The 22518-nt window shown below is 37.5% G+C and overlaps 1 protein-coding gene and 1 long non-coding RNA gene across 2 annotated transcripts in view; one reads left to right on the forward strand and one right to left on the reverse strand.

Annotated features, from left to right (window-relative positions):
* LOC311606881 overlaps positions 1-4327 on the reverse strand; it is a 178964-nt gene extending 174637 nt beyond the window's left edge. Inside the window, exon 1 of the long non-coding RNA XR_014782443.1 lies at positions 4257-4327. This is a non-coding gene — a long non-coding RNA (uncharacterized lncRNA). The remainder of the gene's footprint in view (positions 1-4256) is intronic.
* A 9626-nt stretch (positions 4328-13953) lies between these two features.
* Positions 13954-14871, forward strand: LOC311607369 (olfactory receptor 10AG1-like; the record flags this gene model as incomplete). The annotated part of the gene is made up of 1 exon (XM_084799021.1): positions 13954-14871. Exon 1 carries the CDS (start codon positions 13963-13965, stop codon positions 14869-14871), a length of 909 nt encoding a protein of 302 aa, XP_084655147.1. The 5' UTR covers positions 13954-13962.
* Between the last annotated feature and the right edge of the window lie 7647 nt (positions 14872-22518).

The following is a 22518-nucleotide window of genomic DNA, read 5'->3' on the forward strand; positions in this document are numbered from 1 at the left end:
CACATGGGCTACCTAATTTTAATTCAGTATTCCAAGCAATAATATATGTATGGATTAAAGAAAATCACTTAGTGATAAAAATCATAATTTTATTATCAATAGTTTTATAAAACATAAGACGGGATACATTGTTTTTCTATAGAAGAGTAAATTCAATTTTGATTTCAGTATTTGGAATTTGAAGGGAAGAAGCATAAGAAAATTTTTGGTGAAATGGACATTCTGTATCTAGATTACATAAATAATGGGACACACACACCATTTATCCTTAGAGGCAGGTTACATAAGCCATAACCACTGGGAACTTATCATCAGCCTACTTCATACACACAGGCTTACATTTCAGATATTATAAAATATTACCACCTAATGAAAGCTAACCATGCATTATACAAAACATTTGGAAGGACTTCATTTCCAAACTTAGCATTCTTTCCCAATCTTCATGGACATTTCATAACAAAATCCATCTAATTATTGTTTAAAAATCTTTCCTTCATTAATTAATTTATTTACTTTACATCCTGATCACAGCTTCCCCTCCCTCCTCTCTTCCAGGTCTTACCCTCTCACCTGTCTTTTCCCACTCTCCCTTCATAAAGTAAGGGGAGGCCTCACGTGTATATCAACAGGCCATATCAGGATGCCATAGGACTAGGCACTTCTTCTCCTATTGATGCTGGACAGGCCAGTCCAGCTAGGGAAAAAGGATCCAGAGACAGGCAATGGAGTCAGAAGCAGCCCCTGCTCCTGCTGTAAGAGGTCCTATGTGAAGACCGAGCTGCACAACTGTTACATATATGCAGAGGGCCTAGGTTTGTCCCATGAATACTCTCTGTTTGGAGGTTCATTCTCTATGAGCCTATATATATTTTTGTGTAGGGACCCGTGACAAATTCTGCCATGTCAGAAATCCTATGCTTATGCGGTGACCTTCGAGTTGCTGACCTTTACCTCACCACAAGGTCTTGTGTTCTAGGCTTTCCTTGCACTATTTATCTTTGAAAGAAGCAGAGAAGTCTCAACTTGGAACCACCCAGAGGATCTAGGAAGTTCTTACAAGGAACTACTCAGAGAACTAGGAAGTTCTACAGGGAGCGATTTAGGCTATTGCAATCTTGCCCAGGGGCTAGGGTGAGTGAGATAAGAATAGATCCTATTGACCTTGCCCTATATATGTTCCTGCTAGTCGGCAATAAAGTGAATCTTGATCAGAAATGTCCTGACTTGATTCGTCATTTCTCGCGTCTCTGTATCCTACTTTCAATCCCCACTCCCTCTTTCAGGTGAACCCTGATTCAATTTTTCCTGTGGGCTGGGACCCGACATTTGGCGCCTGAGCAGTGGACTGAAAACAAGGGGCTAGATGAGGGACATTGCGAGGAAAGAAGCGTGAAACACAAGTGGATCTTTGCTCCGAAGCCATCAGCTTCGCAGAGAAAAGGCAAGGTAAGCAACACAATTATGGGACAGAGCAGTAGTAAAGATTTATTCAGAGAGACATTGGAAAAGAAGCTTAAAACGTGAGGAATAAGGATAAATAAAGGATGGATGAATAGATTTTGTCAGTGAAGTATGACCATGGTTTCTTGAAGAAGTGGTTAACTTAAACACTTGGGATACAGTTGGTAAAAGATTGCAGGGTCACTATGTTACTGATGGATCTGAAGAGACACCTGCCATGTTTGTTCCCTTTGGGTTTTGATCAGGTATGTTCTTGATCCCAGACATGAGAGGGACAAGATGAGAGATTTATTATCACAAGCTGAAGATGTCTTGGAAGGAGATAAAAGAGAATCCAGGAATAGTGATAAGGAAGATATAGAAAGGGAAGCTGCTTGCTCTAAAGAGCATGACTGGCATCCCCCCACCCCTCTACAGCACCCCCAGAGCAGCAAGATCCCATTGAAAAACTTCAGGGACTGGTTCAAGCCCTAGAGGAAGAAGTTAACTTAGCTAAGAGATGAAAACAGAGAGAGAGTTAGAAAGAACAAGGATTGATGATGATGTTGAGAAAAGTCATTGCGGACAGAGAGAGAAGGCTTCCAGTCTAAAAAATAGCCCTCAGAGTATGTCCCCATTAGAGACTGGAATGCCAAGAGTTGGAAACACAGGACAAGAGACGAGGAATGAGCTCACTTCTCCAGTTGCAGGAGTGCTAGATTTTCAGGGCAGTCAAACCAAACAATATGTCCCTTTAGAATGGAAACAAATCAAAGACTTAAAGACTGCTTGTGCTCAGTATGGACTCACTGCTCCATTTACCATAGCACTGGTTGTTGCATTAGTGAATGCCAACCTGCCCCTGCTGACTGGGATACATTAAGCAAAGTGTGTTTAGATGGAGAAAATTATTTGTTATGGAAAGTAATATTCATGGATGCTGTAAAAAAGACTGCGGAGCTTAATGCTCAAGCAGGGAATCCACAATGGAATGTTAATTTGTTAGCTGAAGAAGGACAGGCATATGTTATTTCTACTACTGCTAAGTCTGCTCAAATCGCTGAACTACAGGCAGTGGCTACTGTTTTCCAATGCTATGCTTTCTGTTCATTTAATCTATATTCAGATAGTGGCTATGTGGCAGAGGCAGTTCCTCGCCTAAAAACTGCAGGACAAACCCAATACCAATCACAGGCTAGCGGATTATTTTCTCAAATCCAGACAGCTATTCAAAAGAGAAGACATCCTTTTTTTTAAAAGGACATTTAAGAGCTCACACTGATCTACCTGGACTTTTAACTGCAGGTAATGCCTTAACAGATGCAGCTACCAAAAATGTGGTATGCCTTACAAATGTAGAAAAGGCTCAAAGGCTCATGATTTACATCATATTAATAGCCGGAGTCTAAGACTTCAATATAGGATTACTAAAGAGCAAGCTCAAGCCATTGTGAAGGCATGCTCCACATGTCCTCAGTTGCTTTCTGTACCACATCTGGGAGTTAATCTCTGTGTAGCCTTGGATGTCCTGGACTCACTTTGTAGACCAGGCTGGCCTCAAACTCACAGCGATCTGTCTGCCTCTGCCTCCTGAGTGCTGGGATTAAAGGCGTGCGCCACCACATTCGGCTATTTTTAATTTTTTACTGCTTGATGCCAAAGGAAATTCTGCAGCAGATCAATTCTGGCCCAAAAGTACTCAATCATCCTTCTCTAGAGTGAAATGGAAGGATCCCTTAATTGGACAATGGAATAGACCTGACCCTGTATTTATACGGGGTCGAGGCTCTGTTTGTGTTTTTTCACAGGAACACACTGGCTACCTGAGAGGCTTGTGCGTCAAGTGGATGCTGACATGGATGAGTTTGCTGATGGTTCTGAGGTCGGAGGTGAAGCTTCACTGGACACTGATTCCTCCTTATCCTTCTCTTCTCCAACCTGCTTCTTGGGATAACACTCACTACCTGATTTCCCTGTGTTTGAGTAGGAAAGGAGGACTCAAGTATTCTGGTACCTATGAGGCAATCCTCTTTATGGACCTGACTAAACTTTGGGGTCGGTGCTTTGCAGGGACTTCTCTGGAATATTTTCCTTCTGGAAACCCAGATTTTAAGCTTTATAAGTACTTTTCCACCATAATTGTTAGGGTCAGTCTCATTTGCAGGACTACGGAGATCTGAAAAGGGATTTATGGTGTGCTCTTGGATGTTAAAATCTCTGTTATAATTCTGTTATTATTCTCATATCTACTATTGTTTTTGCCATTGCTTTACTAATATTGTTTATGCCTTAACTAAGCAGTTAGAGATGACTGAGCAAGTTACAACGTCATGCTAGACTTCCCTAGACTCCCTGTGAGTAGAATGCAGCTGGATTCATTCAGTATAGTCTCCTTAGAATTAACAGAAATCTACGGCATGGATTAGCCTTGGCGGGATGTCAGGGCTCAGGATTATAGCCTGTGCCTTCCGTCTTTTCTAACACAGCTCATGTCTCAGCAATCACAGCTGATACTAGCACAAGCTCATGGCATAGAGGTCAAAGACACTGCCCTTCTTCATGTGTTGATAGGGAAGAAAGCCAGAGATGGGCAACAGTGAGTCTGAGCCTTATCGATCCTAAGACAGGCTATGAATGATGGAATTCATATGCCAATGACGGGCAACCATAACTGCCTACTCACTGTCCTAAGACAGGCTCTCCATAATTCTATTTTTAGAAGGGGCATATGTGGGGACCCGGGCAAAATATATGGGGACCCGTGCCAAATCCTGCCATGTCAGAAATCCTATGCTTAGGCTGTATGCTGTGACCTTCGAGTTGCTGACCTTTACCTCACCACAAGGTCTTCTGTTCTAGGCTATCCTTGGACTATTTACCTTTGAAAGAAGTAGAGAAGTCTCAATTTGGAACCACCCAGAGGATCTAGGAAGTTCTTACAAGGAACTACTCAGAGAACTAGGAAGTTCTACAGGGAGCGATTTAGGCTATTGCATTCTTGCCCGGGGGCTAGGGTAAGTGGGATAAGAATAGATCCTATTGACCTTGCCCTATATATGTTCCTGCTAGTCGGCAATAAAGTGAATCTCAGTCAGAAATGTCCTGACTTGATTCGTCATTTCTCGCGTCTCTGTATCCTACTTTCAATCCCCACTCCCTCTTTCAGGTGAACCCTGATTCAATTTTTCCTGTGGGCTGGCACCCAACATTTTTGTATATTTTTTTTCTATAATTTTTTTTGTGTTGTCTTTGGATGCTTCAGTCTTTCATTCCCCCATTTCCTATTAGTGGCTGTGGGTTCTTCAGTAACTAGGTGAAGGCTCTTAGCTTAGATCTTGTCATGTGTGTCTTTCTGGGTCTGTGGTACATCACTCAGAATGATATTTCCTATACTTAAGAACTTAACCATTCGATATACCTTTGTTGAGAATTCTCTGTTGAGCTCTGACCCCATTTCTTAATTGGTTTGTAGTGCTTGATTTCTTGAGTTCTCTATATATTTCATATATTAGCCCTTTGTCAGATGTATGGTTGATGAAGATCTTTTCCTAGTCTTTAGGCTGTTGTTCTGTTGACAGTGTCTTCTGCCTTACAGAAGCTTCTCGGTCTCATTAGGTCTCATTTATTAATTGTTGACCTTAGAGCCTGGTATTCTGTTGGTATTCTGTTCAGGAAATTGTCTAGTGTGGCAATGAATTCAAGGCCTTTCCCCACTTTTTATTCTAACGAATTTAGTGTCTGGTTTTATGTTGAGGTCTTTAATCCACTAGTACTTGAATTTTGTGCATGGTAATAAATATGGATCTATTTGCATTTTTCTGCATGCAGACCTCCAGTTAGACAAGCACCATTTGTTGAAGATGCTATTCATTTTCCATTGCATAGATTTTGGCTTCTTGTCAAAAATCAAGTATCCATAAGTGTGTGGATTTATTTCTGGGCCTTTGATTTGGTTCCATTGATCAACAAGCCTATTTTTATGCCAGTTCCATACTGTTTTAATACTGTTGCTCCACATTACAGCTTGAGATCAGGGAGGGAGCTAACAGAGAATTCTCAACAGAGGAGTATGAAAAGGCTGAGAATGGCTGAGAGACACTTAAAGAAATGCTCAACATCCTTAGTCATCAGAGAAATGCAAATTAAAATGACTCTGAGATTCCATCTTACACCCATCAGAATGGCTAAGATCAAAAACTCAAGTGACAGCACATGCTGGTAAGGATGTAGAGAAAAGGGAACACTCCTTCATTACTGGTCAGAGTGCAAACTTGTACAACCACTTTGGAAATCTGGCACTTTTTCAGAAAATTGGGAATAGAGCTACCTGAAGACCCAGCTATTCCACTCCTTGGAATATATCCAAATGATGTTTCACCTACAACAAGGACATCTGCTCAACTAATCTGGAAACAACCTAGATGTCACTCAATCGAGGAGTGGATAAAAAAAACCGTGGTACATTTACACTATGGGATACTACTTAGCTAATGAAAACAAGGGAATCTTAAAATTTGCAGGCAACTGAACGGAACTAGAAATGATCATCCTGAGTGAGTTAAACCAGACCCAGAAAGATACACATGGTATATACTCACTTATAATTGGACGCTAGCCCAACAGAGATACCCTCTGAGAGTCTTCACTTGGCGAGTGATTGGGACAGATGCTGAGTCTTCCTATTGAAAAGGACACAGAGTGTCCTGGAACTCTTCAAGAAGACCATCAAGGATGATGGAACTGAACCCAGGGGGGCCTACACAAACTGCTGCACAAACCAAAGACAATGCTTGCAGTACCCTAGACCCCCTATTCAGATCTAGCCAATGAACAGTGTATTCTGCACAGTTGTGTGGAGAGCAGGGACTGATTCTGACATGAACTCTGGTGCCCCCTATTTGACCACTTCTCCTTGTTGAAGATGCTTGGTGGCACACAGAGGAAGGAGAAGCAGGCTATCAGAATGAGACCTGATAGGTTGTGATTATGTGATTGTGGAGTCCCCGTTTGTCACAGGTCTAGGGGAGGGGACTAGGGTGAAAGAGGGAGGGAGGGAAGAGAGAACAGGAAGATACAAGCAAAGGGATAGTAATCGGGGTGTAATCTGAATAGATTGTTTTAAAAAATTATTTCCTTAAAAAATCTCAATAAATTAGACACCAACCACCCAAATAATCAAATTAAAAATGGGGTACAGAAAAAAACAGAATTCTCAACAGATAAATCTCTAATGACTGAGAAGCACTTAAGGAAATTGTTAAACTTTTAACAGTTCAAAAAATTTAAAAATTGCATTGTCAAAGTACATTCTGTGACCCAGGATAAATTCTTAGGCATATTTTATGACATGTCTTTTCTTGGGGAGCAAAAACAGAACTTCTATTCATTTCAGATAGAGAATCCGCAATAGACCAAAATATGCACATGATGAAAGTCTAACTCACTAAACCAGTAAATATTATTGGGTCTATTTAGAGGAGAATGGGTGAGGAATTATTTACAGGTGCAGAAATGACTAAACACAGATGTATTTCCAAGTCCACAACAGAATGGGTGACAGTTCACAAACTGGGAACCTGTAGCACACTGCCGCGCTTGCGAAGAGCTGAATAATCCTTTCAAGTTCTCGGCTGTTCTAAGCCTCTTGCAGCAGGGTGGTCAGCTTCTGCTTTTGCCAGACTCTAGTCTTTTTTTTTAAATATATTTTATTAATTTATTCATATTACATCTCAATTGTTATCCCATCCCTTGTATCCTCCCATTCCTTCCTCCCTCCCATTTTCCCCCTACTCGCCTCCCTATGACTGTGACTGAGGGGGACCTCCTCCCCCTGTATATGCTCATAGGGTATCAAGTCTCTTCTTGGTAACCTGCTATCCTTCTTCTGAGTTGCCACCAGGCCTCCCCATCCAGCGGATGTGGTCAGAAAAGGGGCACCAGAGTTCGTGTGAAAGTCAGGCTTAGTGAATTTGGTCCATTTCAGGTACTTTTAAAAGCAATTTTGAGTTGTGTACTTTACGGCTTGTGGAAGTTATATGCAGGATGCAGTGTTTTACTCTGGAAAGAAATTGCTACACAAAAGTCTGGGTCATGAGCAATTAAGTATCTGTCACACAATGATAATATGCAACAAACGAGGCATAAAACATTATCCAAATATAATATTGGAGATGGAGAAAGGGAGAAAAGACCCAACACCAGGCCAGAACACAGTGAGGCAAACATTAAATAGTGGAGCTCTATGTAGAACAGGAGGTGTGTCGAACGAAATCTGAAGTTCTTGAAAAGCCTTGTGTCCTTTTACTTTGTAGTATATAACTTCATTGCACTTCTGGCTCCTGATCTTCCCTGAGAATAGTCTTACCAAATTCCAAGAAGCCTGGTTTCCCTGTCATCCTAAAGGTCCCCCACGTAGCTTAGGTTTCATTTTATATTCTCATGGACTTGTCCTTCGAAACTGTGATCTTTCCTTATGTCCTTGGCTTGCCAGGACTTTCTATGATATGTAAGTGGAACTTTTTTAATACTGTAAGAGTTGAATTCTAGATACTTGCAAAATTAACATCAGTAGAGGCTCACAAGTTCTGTCATTTGGAGATAAATGTGTAACTTTTCAACTATATTTGCTGCAATCTCTGTCTCTGACTAAATTCAGGAAAATATTTCTGTAAATTGTAGGGTAACAGGTCAATGGAAAACAGCCCACTCTGGACTGTTCCACAGCTGAAATTTGGAAATCCCTGCTCCTATGACTTAGTGTCAACAGCCAAGAGATACTTCTCACTACAATACACTTTTCCATTAGCTCACTGAACATATTCCGCTAGCTCACTGCTTGTGTTTCAAAACCCTAGAAAAGCCCACTCCTCTTCCGAACCTTTTACTTTCCCTGTTCCTGCTCAGAGGCAACAGAAATTCTGTGTTTCTCCCCAATAAATCTCTTGTGTGAGGTTTGTTGTCTAGTATGATTTTACGGTATTCTTTATCTCCCTATTGCAAGATACGCTTGTATCATAAAAACCCTTTCCTTATGACTATAAGTAAGGCTCAGAAAATTTTTATCTCAATGGAAATACTTCCAAATAATATATAATTTTGTACTTTAAGGTTAACATGTGAGTCTGGACAGTTCTTTAGATGCTGTCAAGATATCATTTTATTGCCCTATTTTAAGATTTTGGTGTGTTTTTACTGCCAAATTCTCTTAAGATGGCTCAGCTATTGGTTTGCCATTCCCTCAATCTTTGCTCCATCTTTACCCTTACACTTTTGTATGCAAGCCATGCTTTGAGTTGAAGGATTTATGTGTGAATTGGGGTCCCCTCTGTCCTTTGGAGTGCCACCTGGCTATGGGAGGTGTATACTTCAAGCTCCTTAATCCTCAGTGATAGTAGTCTCAGCTAGGGTCACTACCATAGACTACCTAGAGCCTCCCTGTCACAGAAATGCCAGCCCCCCACAATTTCCATCCTTTCTCCTGGACCTCACTCATGTCTCCCCACATCTGATCCACATGCTTGTTACTCTCCCCAACCTCTGCCCCATCAAGTTCCCTCCCTCCATCGACATCAGATGTATAAATTATTTCCTGTTCTAAGTAAGATTCAACCTTCTTACTTTGGGTATTCTTTGGCTTCTTTGCAACTGAGGATTACAGCATGGTTATCCTGTACTTTATAGCTAATATCCACTTATAATTGAGTGCATACAATGAGTGTCTTACTGTGTCTGGGTTACCTCACTCAGGATGATCTTTTCTAGTTCTATTTGCTTGCAAATTTCAAGATTCTCTTGGTTTTAATACTTGAGTAGTGTTCCACTGTGTAAATATACTTCATTTTATTTATCCGTTCTTCACTTGAGGAACCTCTAGATTGTTCCTAGTTTCTCCCTATTGTGAATAAAGCTGCTATGAATATTGTTGAACAAATATCCTTGTGGTATGGTGGAAAAAATTTTGAGTATATGACCAGGAGGAGTAGTACAGCTGGGTCTTCAAGTAGAATTATTCCCAATTTTCTGAGAAAGTGTCAGATTGATTTCCAAAGTGGTTGTAGAAGTTTGTGCTTACACCAGCAATGGGGCAGTGTACCTCTTGATCTGAATCCTTGCCAGCATGTGATGTCACTTGAATTTTGGATATTAGCCATTCTGTTAGGCGTAAGATGGAGTCTCAGAGTTGTTTTGATTGTTTTTCCCTGATGAATGAGAATGCTGAACATTTCTTTAAGTTCTTCTCTGCCATTAGAGATTCCACAGTTGATAATTCTTGGTTTTACCCTGAACCCATTTTAAGTGGGCTATTTCATTTGTGTTTCTTAATTTCATGAGTTCTTATGTGTTTTGGATGTTAGCCCTCTGTCAAATATAGGGTTGGTAAAGATCTTTTCCCAACCTTTGGGCTGCCATTTTGTCCTTTTGACAGTGTGTTTTGCCTTGCAAAAGATTTTCAGTTTCATGAGCTCCCATTGACTAATTATTGATCTTAGTGGCTGAGCTATTGGTGTCATGATCAGTAAGTCATCTTCTGTACCAATGAGTTCAAAGATATTCCCCAGTTTTTCTTATATTACATTTAGTGTATCCAATTTTTATGTTCAGCTCTTTAATCCACATGGAGTTGAGTTCTGTGCAGGATGATAAATAAGGGTCTATTTACATTCTTCTATGTGGAGACATCCAGTTAGACTAAGACCATTTGTAAAGATGATTTCTTTTGTCCACTGTTTGGCTTTTATTTCTTTGTCATGTATCAAGTCTCTCTATGTGTGTGGCTTTATTTCTGGGTCTTCAATTCAATCTCATTGATCAACATGCCCAAATTTGTGCCAATAAGATGCAGTTTTTAATACTATTGCTCTGTACTACAACTTGAAAGCAGGGATGGTGATATCTCCAGAAGCTCTTTTATTATACAGGATTGTTTTGCTATCCTGGGTTTTTCATTTTTCCACATGAAAGTGAGACTTGCTCTTTCTAGGTCTGTAAAAAATTGTGTTTGAAAAAGATGGAAATTTCATTAAATCTTTTACTTCTACAGATCTATGAGAATGGGAGATCTTTCTATATTCTGATATCTTCTTCATTACCTTTCTTCAGAGACTTGATGTTGTCATATAGTTTTTTCATTAGTTTGATACGAGTTACACTGAGACATTCATATTATCTGTGACAATTGTAAACGGTGTTGTTTTCCTAATTTCTCTCTCAGCCCATGGATCTTTTATATAGAGGAAGGCTGCTGATTATTTTTAGTCAATTTTGTATCCAGGCATTCTGTTGAATGTTTTTATTATCTCTAGAAGTTCCTGATCATAGCCTCCTTTTTCCTCTCCTCCCAGTCTCACCCTCTATCCCCTTGTCCTCAGAAAAGGGGAGCCCATAACCTTCCAACCCCAGATCATCGCAACATCAGGGTTGAGTTCATCACCTTCCTCTGTGGCCTACCAAGGCAGTTACCTCAGGGGGAAGTGACGGAAAACTAGGCAATAGAGTGTAAGTCAGAGATAGGCCCTGCTACCCTTAATAGTGGACCATAATGAAACCTCAGCTGTCTGTTGGCTACATATACGTAGTGAACCTAGGTTCTAACCCAAGGTACATAACTGTCTTAAAGCAGCAGTACACATCTCTATCATAGTCAATGATATGATACAGCTAGACCTACTAATAATATTTTTTAAAGTTACAGACAAGTTGCACAAATCACAATTGACCCCTTTATGTTTGGCCCACACAATTAGTAAAATGACATATATGTTATTGGTTAAGGCTCAAAAGAAAACTTGAAGGGCTTGAGTATAGTTTAACATTGTAAATGCTTGCTTTGAAAGCATAATGACGACTTTGACCCACAGGCTTTTAAAATAGCCTGAATCAGTGGTTGTGTGCATTTGTATTCATATCATTTATACATTGAGGTTGGGGCAGAAACAGGAGTTGGAATCGCAAGGATGAAGTAGCCTAAAGTAATCACTGCAGCTCGAGAGGAAAAGGAGAGATCTTTTTTCAAGAAGAGGAAGGAGAGAACTGATTCCTTGAAGTTGTACCCATGTGCCTCTTGCCCACACACACAGACACACAAACACACAGAGTGAGTGAGAGAGGGAGAGAGAGAGAGAGAGACATACACACACAGATACACAGACACACACACTTATATAAGTACCCATGCACCCAAGCACAGTGGATGATTTTCTTATGAAATCTTTATTTATAACTCTTTTTATGAAATCCAGTTGTCTATGTGACTATGATGGTTATTTATGGAACGGTAGAAGCAGAATTCCTATTTACTGACCACACAACTGTACTACATTGTATGTGTAAGATACTTTATTCTTTTGACATTCATTGGCTAGGTAAGACAATATCTCTTAGTTTCTCAGATATTTTCTGGTTATTGTGATATTTAAATTAATACAAAATATTTAATTAGCTTTTTAGTAAGAGATTACAGGACAGACCAGAACGCATACCATTGAAGGAATGTATACAGAGGTACAATTCATGATAGTCATTTTATTGTAAAAATAAGCAGGATTCAGAACACAGAGAAAATGAGATTTAAGAAAAAGGATCTCAAACAGACTGTGCAAGCAGGATGAACAAATATAACCCCACTCATGAGTCAATAGCAGAGTGATTATGTCATGTTTAAGCTGTGATTCATAAACACTGAGAAATGTCTAAACTGTTAAACTGTTAAAAGTCATGGTGATGGTTATACTTATATTTTCTTAAAAGTTAATTTAGGAGTACAAATTTCACTTCTGAAAAGGGCTTATACTACTCTAAATATGAAAGACAGAGAGCTCAGTGCAGGTGGGGTGGCAGAAAACAAGGCTCATTGTCTTTTTTGGACAAGTTAGCCCGACTTTATGAGTCAGGAGAAATGTAACAGGAAGCAAAGCCATGTACAGGAAGCAATGTAAGATCCTCAACTGCAACAGATGGAGATAATTCACCTATTTCAATTAAGTAAAACTAAGCAATTAATTAGTATTTCCCTTTGAGAAGAACTCTCTAAGAAAGGAGAGTTCTCTACTCCAGCAACAGATGATGACAGAGATGAGTCCAGTCAGAAAGCATGGCTCCGAAATAGAGCCAAAACAATATCATTTGAGTGTCTACCAGAAATTAAATTCACACATGAGATAAGTTGGTCCCTAGTGGTAGTATATTTATACTTTAAGAGTGCTGGGTGTCCAAAGCCAGGTATCGCTTCGGCTGGGTGAGTGAGATCCTGAGGAGGGTTTGAAAAATCACAGGCTAACAGGTACTTTTATTTCATAAGTATTTGATGAAGTTCTATAAAGGTAATATTTAATTGTGTTTCTATAGTTTATTAATTATGATATTTCTTAACTGGAAAATCAAAGTCAATAAAGCAAAAAACATGAAATTATGAGAACATCGTACTAACATAAGTTAGTTACTTAGTATGGCTACTATATTTATTCAGTTTCTTAATTGTGAAGTGAAGCAATTATTTCAAAAAATATTAGTAATACTAAGAATGATATTAATATATTTGACATTGTCTTAAAACTAGTACTAATAAATGCAAGGAAATACAAACATATTTTTTGAAACTTATTTAATGGTATATTAGTTCAAAGTAAAAATTAACCAACTCAATTATATGTAGGTGAAATAGACTTTAGAAGAAAGGAAAATATACATTACATTCTCAGAATTTTAGAGAAAAATCATAGATAACAAATTCACATGGAGAAGGGCAATACAAAAATATACTCAAAGTAGCAGCTTCTATTAATTAACATAAAGTTAATTATGTAACAAATATCATGTTTGGTTTTTTTTACAATGTCAATTGACCTTAAGTATCTTTGAACAGGAAAGTTCTATAACTCTGCCCTGCTTCATGCCCTGCCTGAATTAATGATTTTCACCAACTGGATAAGAGCTGCTAATGGATAAGTTTGCTGAACAGAGTGCAGAGGCTAATTTTTTCATGCCTGGCATATTTGAGAGGAGAAGGATGAAAATTAGGGTCGTGATTTACTGTCTTTTCTCAGAAAATAATATTCTAAGAACATTGATTCATAAAATTATTAAAAGGAAGAGTTACAACCTCATTTTAAATGAGCAAATTCTTTCATGGAAAAAATCTTTGTAGGAAAAAGGATGGAATAGAGAGAAAAATATTATAAACTCAGACAAAATAGTTAAAAATAATGTAATACAATTATATCTCAGTGGCAAAATAATGTTTGTCCATAATATACATCATAATATATATGCCAATGAGATATATTATACTTATGTATTGAATTGATTACAACAATATAGTCATTAATTTTTGAAATATCAACCATAAGAGGAATCAGAGTACAGTGAATGGGGAATTAATGTCTGACATGGAATATCTCTATATGGTTCAGTTATTTTAAACTTGAATGTGTTTCAAATTACAATTGCATTGATTACTTCAAATTTAGCATGTGGGCTGATGAAGATCAATTTAAAACAGAAATATTGAATGCCTCTACACTGATGGAATTTATTCTTCTTGGGTTTTCTGGTTTTCCTCATCTGCAATGGGTATTGTTTATGATATTTTTGTTCATGTATATGACTATTCTGATGTGCAACAGCATAATAATTCTGTTAGTAAAAACTGACCCTGCTCTCCAGACCCCTATGTATTTTTTTCTTAGCAACTTTTCCTTCTTGGAAATCTGTTATGTAACAGCTACTATCCCAAGAATCCTTTTGGATCTATACACCCTAAAAGGAAACATTTCTGTGTTTGCTTGTGCAACACAAATGTATTTTGTCCTTATGTTGGGAGGCACAGAGTGCCTCTTACTGGCAGCAATGGCCTATGACCGCTATGTGGCCATCTGCAAACCTCTACAATACTATCTACTCATGAAGGACAAGGTGTGTTTGCAGCTAGTAGCTGCCTCCTGGATCAGTGGGATTCCAGTAGAAATTGGGCAGACCTACCAGATATTCTCTTTGCACTTTTGTGCTTCTAACAAAATTGACCACTTCTTCTGTGATATACCCCCACTGCTCAAGCTTGCCTGCGGCGACACTTTTGTGAACACGGTAGCAGTCTACGTTGTTGCAGTAGTGTTTGTCATGATTCCATTTCTGGTGATCATTGTCTCCTATGTCAAGATTATCTGCAACATTATGAAACTGTCCTCAGCCAAAGGGATGGCCAAGGCCTTTTCCACCTGCTCGTCTCACCTGATAGTTGTAGTCCTGTTCTATGGAACAGCTAGCATCACTTACTTACAACCCAAACCCAGGAAGTCAGAAGGAATGGGGAAGCTACTGTCTTTGTTCTACACCATTTTGATTCCAGCTTTGAATCCCATCATATATACTCTGAGGAACAAAGACATCACGATGGCCCTGAGAAAGTTGCAAAATAAGTTACTGACATGGTGAAAAGAACTTTAGAAAAGAAAACTACAGCTGCATACAAACGAAAATTCAAGCCAACCATCATAATGAAAGTAGTTTTAAAAACATTATCTAATTCCATTGTTTTAAGAGTTAATTGTTTCATAGAGTTTACTGTACCAAATGCATTCAGTATAAAAATTAACTAACTCCTTGTGAAAATGTTATTTTAAGGATCTGTCTGTGTCCACATTGATAACTATTGTATTTCCAGGCTACTTGTGCAGCTCAATGAAAGAGTTAATTGCATCATATCCACAAGGTTTGGGGTCATTTGCTAACATGATCTATTTCTAACCTTCTTAGTTCTGCTTAGTTCTGGTATTTTGGTCCTTTGTTTTAATGTTTGGATTTATCACAGCTGTTCCTTCCTCCAATATTTATTGTTCTTGCCTTCTTTCATATGTGGCTAAGTGTATCTCACCACTAATTCACCTTCGCATGATATTCTCTGGGGATCTGTGCTTGTTCTCTAAACTTTGCCTTGGTGTTTTGTGAATATTTGGTTTTATTGCATTTCCATTATAAGCCATAATGATCATATTTCAAAAATCTTTTTCTACAAGAAACTAGTTAGTTAAAATAGATAACATTTTTTGCTTGGCCTTTTATCTGCTTTTTACCCATTTCTCTGTATTTGCATTGTCCACAGTATTTCAAAAGTCTATATCTGCTCATGCTCTTATCTGGATATGTATATCTAAGAACTTCTTAGAACCTTCAAATATGTGTTTTGCTTTAGTGCCTTGTTTTAGCAATCTGTTTAGAAGTGTAAGTAAAGATTTCACATGAAAGTATCTAAATGTAATACATTATTTGAATGCTATATTTCAGGTATTTTAGAGAAACATATGTACATGAACACATATGTATGCACATACACATGCACACACACACAGAGAGAGAGAGAGAGAGAGAGAGAGACAGAGAGAGACAGAGAGACAGAGAGAGAGAGACAGAGACTGAGACAGAGACAGAGACAGAGAGACAGAGATTGAGACAAAGACAGACAGACAGACAATGACAGAGAGAACTTTTGTTTTCATATTCAGTCATAAGACAACTCAGAAATATCTGCCTTGTCTCATTACATGAGAGATATCTGTGCTTATTTATATTCACAATTGAATTTTTTTTAACTTTTCTATATCCTTATTTTCCTGAGCTTTTACTCTGTTGTGTGGATACTTAGAAATAAAGATGTCATAAAGGCCTTAAAGTTGTTGCTCAAAAATTTTATGTATTAACTACAGATATATATATATATCCAATTGTGCATATATATAGTTGTTTTAGTTTCATATAACAATGTATATTACTTATATTTCCTTATTAATGATAATTTTATATAACAAAGGAGAAAATAATAAATATGCCAACTGTAATAAGTCAAAGTTGCACTTCTTCCAAAGATATCATTGAAAGTGAAATTTTGAACTGAAAAAAAATTAAATATCATACAAGAAATTCTCCAAATAAAAACCATAGAACAGTCAAACTAACTTCAACAAGAATATCATATGATTGATTGAGATACAATCAATGGAGGGGATGGAGGACATGAAGAAAACAGGGCTCTCTAAATAAACATGATGAAAGCTTCTGTGAATTCACAGAGATTGAGGCAGCATGCACAGGGCCTGCATCCATCCACACCAGGTCCTCTTGTGTATATTATGGCTCCTAGTTTAAGTGGTTTTACATGATCCCTGATTGGGTGAATGAAGGGGTCTCTGATTCTTAAGTTGGGCTCTGTTATTTCCATTTGTTTTTCTTGGCCAATTCTGATGTGTTAGTTTTTTGCTCTATCTTATTATATATTTTATAATTATTATCATTTAGAATTCTGTTTGGTTTTGACTAAGAAACACGTGTGGAATATACCTAGATAGGATGGGAGGTGAGGAGAAAAAAAAACGGGAAGAGTAGAGAGGGAGAGAAATATTGTCAGATATACTTTGTTAGAAAAAACTATTTTCAATAAAATGGAAAAACAAACAATAAGATAAAGCATGACTGAAGATGGCACTCAGAGTTGACTTTTGGCATCTACATGTGCACACACAAACACCTACATTAGTACATACACACACACACACACACAAACAAACACATACACACACATTACATGCACAAGAATATAGGAATAGGAAGACAATATGTTATAAGCATGTGTATGGCATGCTTTTATGTCAATATTTTACAAATAAGATAAAAGATTTCAAGTATATGGTAATAGTCTTATAGTAGGAATTAATTTATGTTATACGATAATTTGTTTGAGAGTTAAATCACCAAATAAATTACTTTTTACTGAAAACAACTTCATAATGACTCTTTCATTAAAAATAAGCAAGATTGAAAGTGAATCAAAATGAGATATGCACATAGCCATCAGAGTGATAAAATAACAAATTAAAAACAAAAGACAGTTTTACCTTTATGCATAAAGGTAGAAATATCAACCAATGCTGGCAAAATAATAGTTATCATACTTTATCCAACAGGCTGTCCCTATGTAGGTATTTACCCACTGATGAGAATATATAGGCATTTCCGTCAGTGTTTATTATTAGGGAGGTTCATTTTAGATATTAATGTATTTATTAAGAATTTATAAAATGTATGATGATTTTACAATAATAACAACACAGAGTTATCAAATGAGAAATTGTTAAAAAAACAAAATGAAAAAAGCATTGTTAGTGAAAGAAGCTATAACTAGATTATATAAACAGTCATATGATTCAGTTACATTTATAAGGTTAAAAATGTGTGGTAATGCATAGGTTCTTTTTTTTAATGCATAGGTTCTTTAAGATGCATTGTAGACATATAAATTTTATAGATACTAGTATCATACTCATGGTGAAAAGATAAATTAAAAATGGAGTTACTTTTATGCATTATTGCTTTTCTTCATAGGCCCAGTACAGACATGAGTTGATTTGCTTCCCCCAAAGTAACAATAATTAACAATCACACAAATTATCTCCAATGGCTTTTCATATTTCTACTAACACATATAGAAGAAAACTCATATAATCTTTTTTTATGGATTTTGAGACAGGCCTTCCCTGTGTAGCCCTGGCTGCCTTGGACTCACTTTGTAGACCACACTGGTCTTGAATTCACAGCAATCTACCCACATCTGCCTCGCAAGTTCTGATATTAAGGGCATTGCCACATGCCATACTCACTATAATCTTAACTACTTTTTAAAATTAAATTATTTCTGACTCCAGTAAAAGTACTATACCAAAGAAAGCAAGAATTCCTGTGACAAGTAAAAGAAAACATTGTATTTGGAAAGAATAATGTCAAAGTGCAGTTATTCTCAAAAAAAATAGAGGTAGATAGTATCTGGGAAGATTAAGGAGAGAAAAAATATCAAAATATATTATAAGAAAAATATTTTTAAAGGATTATGATAAATAGACAAATAAGAAATATATTCAGAACTAATGATATAATGAGGGAGATTTTAAGAGGCAAGTTCATATCACTATGTACCTACTAAAAATAAATAAATCTATTAACAAAAAATAAAATAAATAAGTCAAAAATTGGTAAATCTCATAATAATAATTTAATGGCATAACTGAAAGATATAGAATAAAAAGAAGTAATAACTCCTCAAAAAATGGACTCCTGGAAATTATCAACTCAGGGCTGAAATAAAAAACTATAGAAATACACATGCACAAATTTTTCATGTGTGTGGGTGTGTGTTTGTGTGTGTGTTTGTGTGTGTGTATGTAAAATTATATATATATTTAAAAGAGAAGTTGAAGCCCAGCAATGCTGCTGTACACCTTTAATCCCAGTACTGATGAGACACAGGCAAGTGCTTCTCTGTGAATTTGAGGCCAGCCTGTTCCACAGAGAAAGTTACAGGACAGCCAGGACTACACAGAGCTACTCTGCCTTGAAAAATTAAAACAATATAGTTGGTTCTTTAAAAAATGTTAAGACTGATAAATCATTAGCCAAATTAACTAAAGGTTGCTGAGGGAGGAGATGAATAAAAATAGAGAAAAATGGGGCACATTACAATTGATATTGAGGCAATCAGATAAACACAAGGACATACTTCTAAAATGAGTGATCTATCCAACTGGAAGCCTTTAAAATATACAAACATTGTGACATATATTAACAACCAATGGTATGTCAATATCAAATTATTAATTTGAGCAAATTTATAACTCCTAGTAACATTGAAGCACCACCATCCCCACTACCACTTCCCACCCACCTGGCAGAGAATACTGTCTTTTTTCCAGGGTGCACTTCTGAGTTCTTTGTAAAAAATCATGTGTCCATAATTGTGTAGAATTATTTCTAGGACATTTCTTTCTTTCTTTCTTTCTTTCTTTCTTTCTTTCTTTCTTTCTTTCTTTCTTTCCATAGTGATGTTAGCTTTCTGCCTTCTCCTGGCCATACCCTCTTTCCCTCTTCCCCTTGCCTCCTCTCCACTCCTCTGGAAAATGGGATCCCCACCACCACCAACCCACCCCAGCACATCAATAGAATCAGAACTGAGCGCATCCTCTTCTCCTGTGGCCTGGCCATTCAGCCATGCCGAAGGCAAGTGATCAAAAAGCAAGAGAGTCTCTGTCAGAAACAGTCTCTGCTCCAATTACTAGGGGACACACATGAAGACCAAGCTACCCATGGCTATATTTTTGCAGGAGGCCTTTGTACAGTCCAGTCATGGTCCTTGGTTGGTGTTTCAGTCTCCACAAAGTCCCCTGGGCTCTGGTTAGCTCTCTCTGTTGATCTTCTTATGCAGCTCCTTTTCCTTCTGGGTTCTTCTATTCTTCCTCCCAATTCTTGTGCTTTGCCCAATGCTTGGCTGTGATTCTCAGCCTCTGTTTCAATAAGCTGCTGGGCTGAGCCTCTCAGAGGACAGCTATGCTAAATTCTAGTCTTCAAGCATAACAAAGTATAGTGTCATGGGTTAGCTGTCTCCCATGGGTGGGTCCCAGGTTGGTCCAGGCATTGAATGGGCATTCCCTTAATCTCTGCTCCATCTTTATCCCTGCACATCTTGTTGGAAGGTTACATTTTAAGGGCAAAGGATGTGTGTGTGTGTGTGTGTGTGTGTGTGTGTGTGTGTGTGTGTGTGTGTGTGTGTTGATGCTCCCCTCCCTTCCCTAGGAATCCTGTCTAGTTAGAGCATAGATTCTCTAGTCTCCATGACCCCTGATACTAGGATTTCTTAAGAAAGAATAGAAGTGAATATTTCTAAAAATATGCTGCAAAACAGAAACATAAGAATCATTGCCTAATTCTTTGTATAAAGCCACAATTCTGATACCTACACCACACAAAGATCCAATAAAAAGAGAAGTATAGCCTAATTTTATTTATGATTATATGCATAATTATCAATAAGATACTTACAAACCGAATCCAAGAACATATCAAGTAGATTATTCACCATTATAGTAAAAGCATCATTCTCAAGATGGAGGGATAATTGAACCTATGTAATCATTAAATGTGATCCACAAAATAAACAGCATGAAAGCCAGACAACACATGATCATCTCATTAGGTGTAGAAAAGGTATTTGGCTAAATATAATACCACTTCAAGATAAAAGTCCTGTATAGACAAAGATGCAAGGAATATACCTCAACATAATAAGGCAGTTTACAGCAAGCCCATAGTCAACATCAACTTAAATGCAAGGAATTTGCTTAAAATCGAGAATAAGAAAGACTATTCACTCTCTACATACTGAATCAATATAAAACATCACCTTTTGAATAACCTCAAATACATAAAATATCCATGTGGTAACTCTTGCCAAGCAAGTGAAAAACTTGTATGATTAAAACACTAAGTTATTGATGAAGGAAATTGAAGAAATATCAGAAGATAGAAATATTTTCGATGCTTATGCATCGGTGGGATTAATACAGTGAAAATGACCACACTACCCAAAGCAATTTATAGTTTTGATGAAATTCCCATTAAATTTCCAACAAAATATTTACAGAAGTAAAAAGGACAATTTCCAGCTTCATTTGGAAACTCAATGACCGATAATAGCCAAACAAAAATTCTAAATGCTAAAAGAACAACCGGAGACATCACCACACCCATCTAAAGCTTTATTACAGAGCTGTACTAAAAAAATAAACATGGCTTGGACCAAAAATCAACACATGGATCAGTAGAATTAAATTAAAGTCCCAGGAATAAGTCCAAAGTCTATACAGATTATCAGCAACTGATATTTTTTTTAACAAAGAAGCAAAAAATAAATACTAGAAAGAAGACAGCATTTTCAACAATTGGCATAACAACCATAAAGTATCTTGGTGTAACTCTAACCAAGAAAGTGAAAGACTTGTATCAAACAAACAAACAACACTGCAAGTCTCTGAAGAAAGAAGTCAAAGAAGATATCAGAAGATGGAAAGATCTGTTGTGCTAGTGGATTGGGAGGCTCAATATAGTAAACATGACCATCTTACCAAAAGCAATCTACAGAATCAATGCAAACCCTATCAATACACCTACATAATTCTTTACATATCTAGTCTCAACTTCATTTGGAAAATCAAAACACCCAGAATAGCTAAAATAATCATGTACAATGAAAGATCTTGTGGAAGAATCTCCACCCCTAATCTCAAGTTGTACAATAGAGCAAGTTGTACGATAAATAAAGGGCATAGTACTGGCATAGAAACAGACAACTGTATAAATGGAACTGAATCAAAGACACAGAAATAAACCCATACACCTATGGACATTTGATTTATGACAAAGAAGCTAAGTCCATACAATGGAAAAAGATAACATCCTCAACAAATGGTGCCAGTCCACTTGGATGTCTCCATGTAGAAAAATGCAATCAGATCCTCATTTATAACCCTGCAGAAAATGAAAGTCCAGATGGATTAAAGACCTCAACATAAAACCAGACACATTAAATCAAGGGGAAAAAGTGAGGAAGAGATTTGAACTCATTGGCACAGGAGATAACGTTCAGAACAAAAGACAACAGCTCAGCCTCAAAGACCAACAATTAATAATTAAGAATTCATGAAACTGAAAAGCTTCTGTAAGGAAAAAGACACTGTCAACAGAACAAAAGGACAGCTTACAGACTGGGAGAAGATCTTTACTACCTTACATCAGACAAAGGGCTTATATCAAAAATATATAAACAACACAGGAAGTTAAACACCACCAAACCAAATAATCCAATTAAAAAGTGAGATACATAGCTAAACACAGAATTCTCAACAGAGGAACATCGAATGGCCAAGAAACACCTAAAGAACATTTAACAACATCCATAGTTATCAAGGATATGTAAATTAAAAGGACTCTGAGATTCCTTGCACCCATCAGAATGGCTAAGATAAAAAATTCAAGAGACAGCACATGCTGGTGAGGGCATAGAGAAAGGAGAACACTCCTCCACTGCTGCTGGATGTAAGGCGCGGCCACACCCGATAATGGCGGTGACCTGAGATGGCAACTGTTACAGTTGCTACAGCTCCCGCACATGCGCAGACATAAGCCCCTCAATGCACCCCTCCTGACAGGGGTATGCAAATGAAGTACTCCAACACAGCCTCTCATCTGCAGGCATGCTAATGTGGG

Source organism: Acomys minous (genome assembly GCF_964271855.1).
Source record: "Acomys minous genome assembly, chromosome: 10".
In the NCBI taxonomy this organism is placed as follows: Eukaryota; Metazoa; Chordata; class Mammalia; order Rodentia; family Muridae; genus Acomys; species Acomys minous.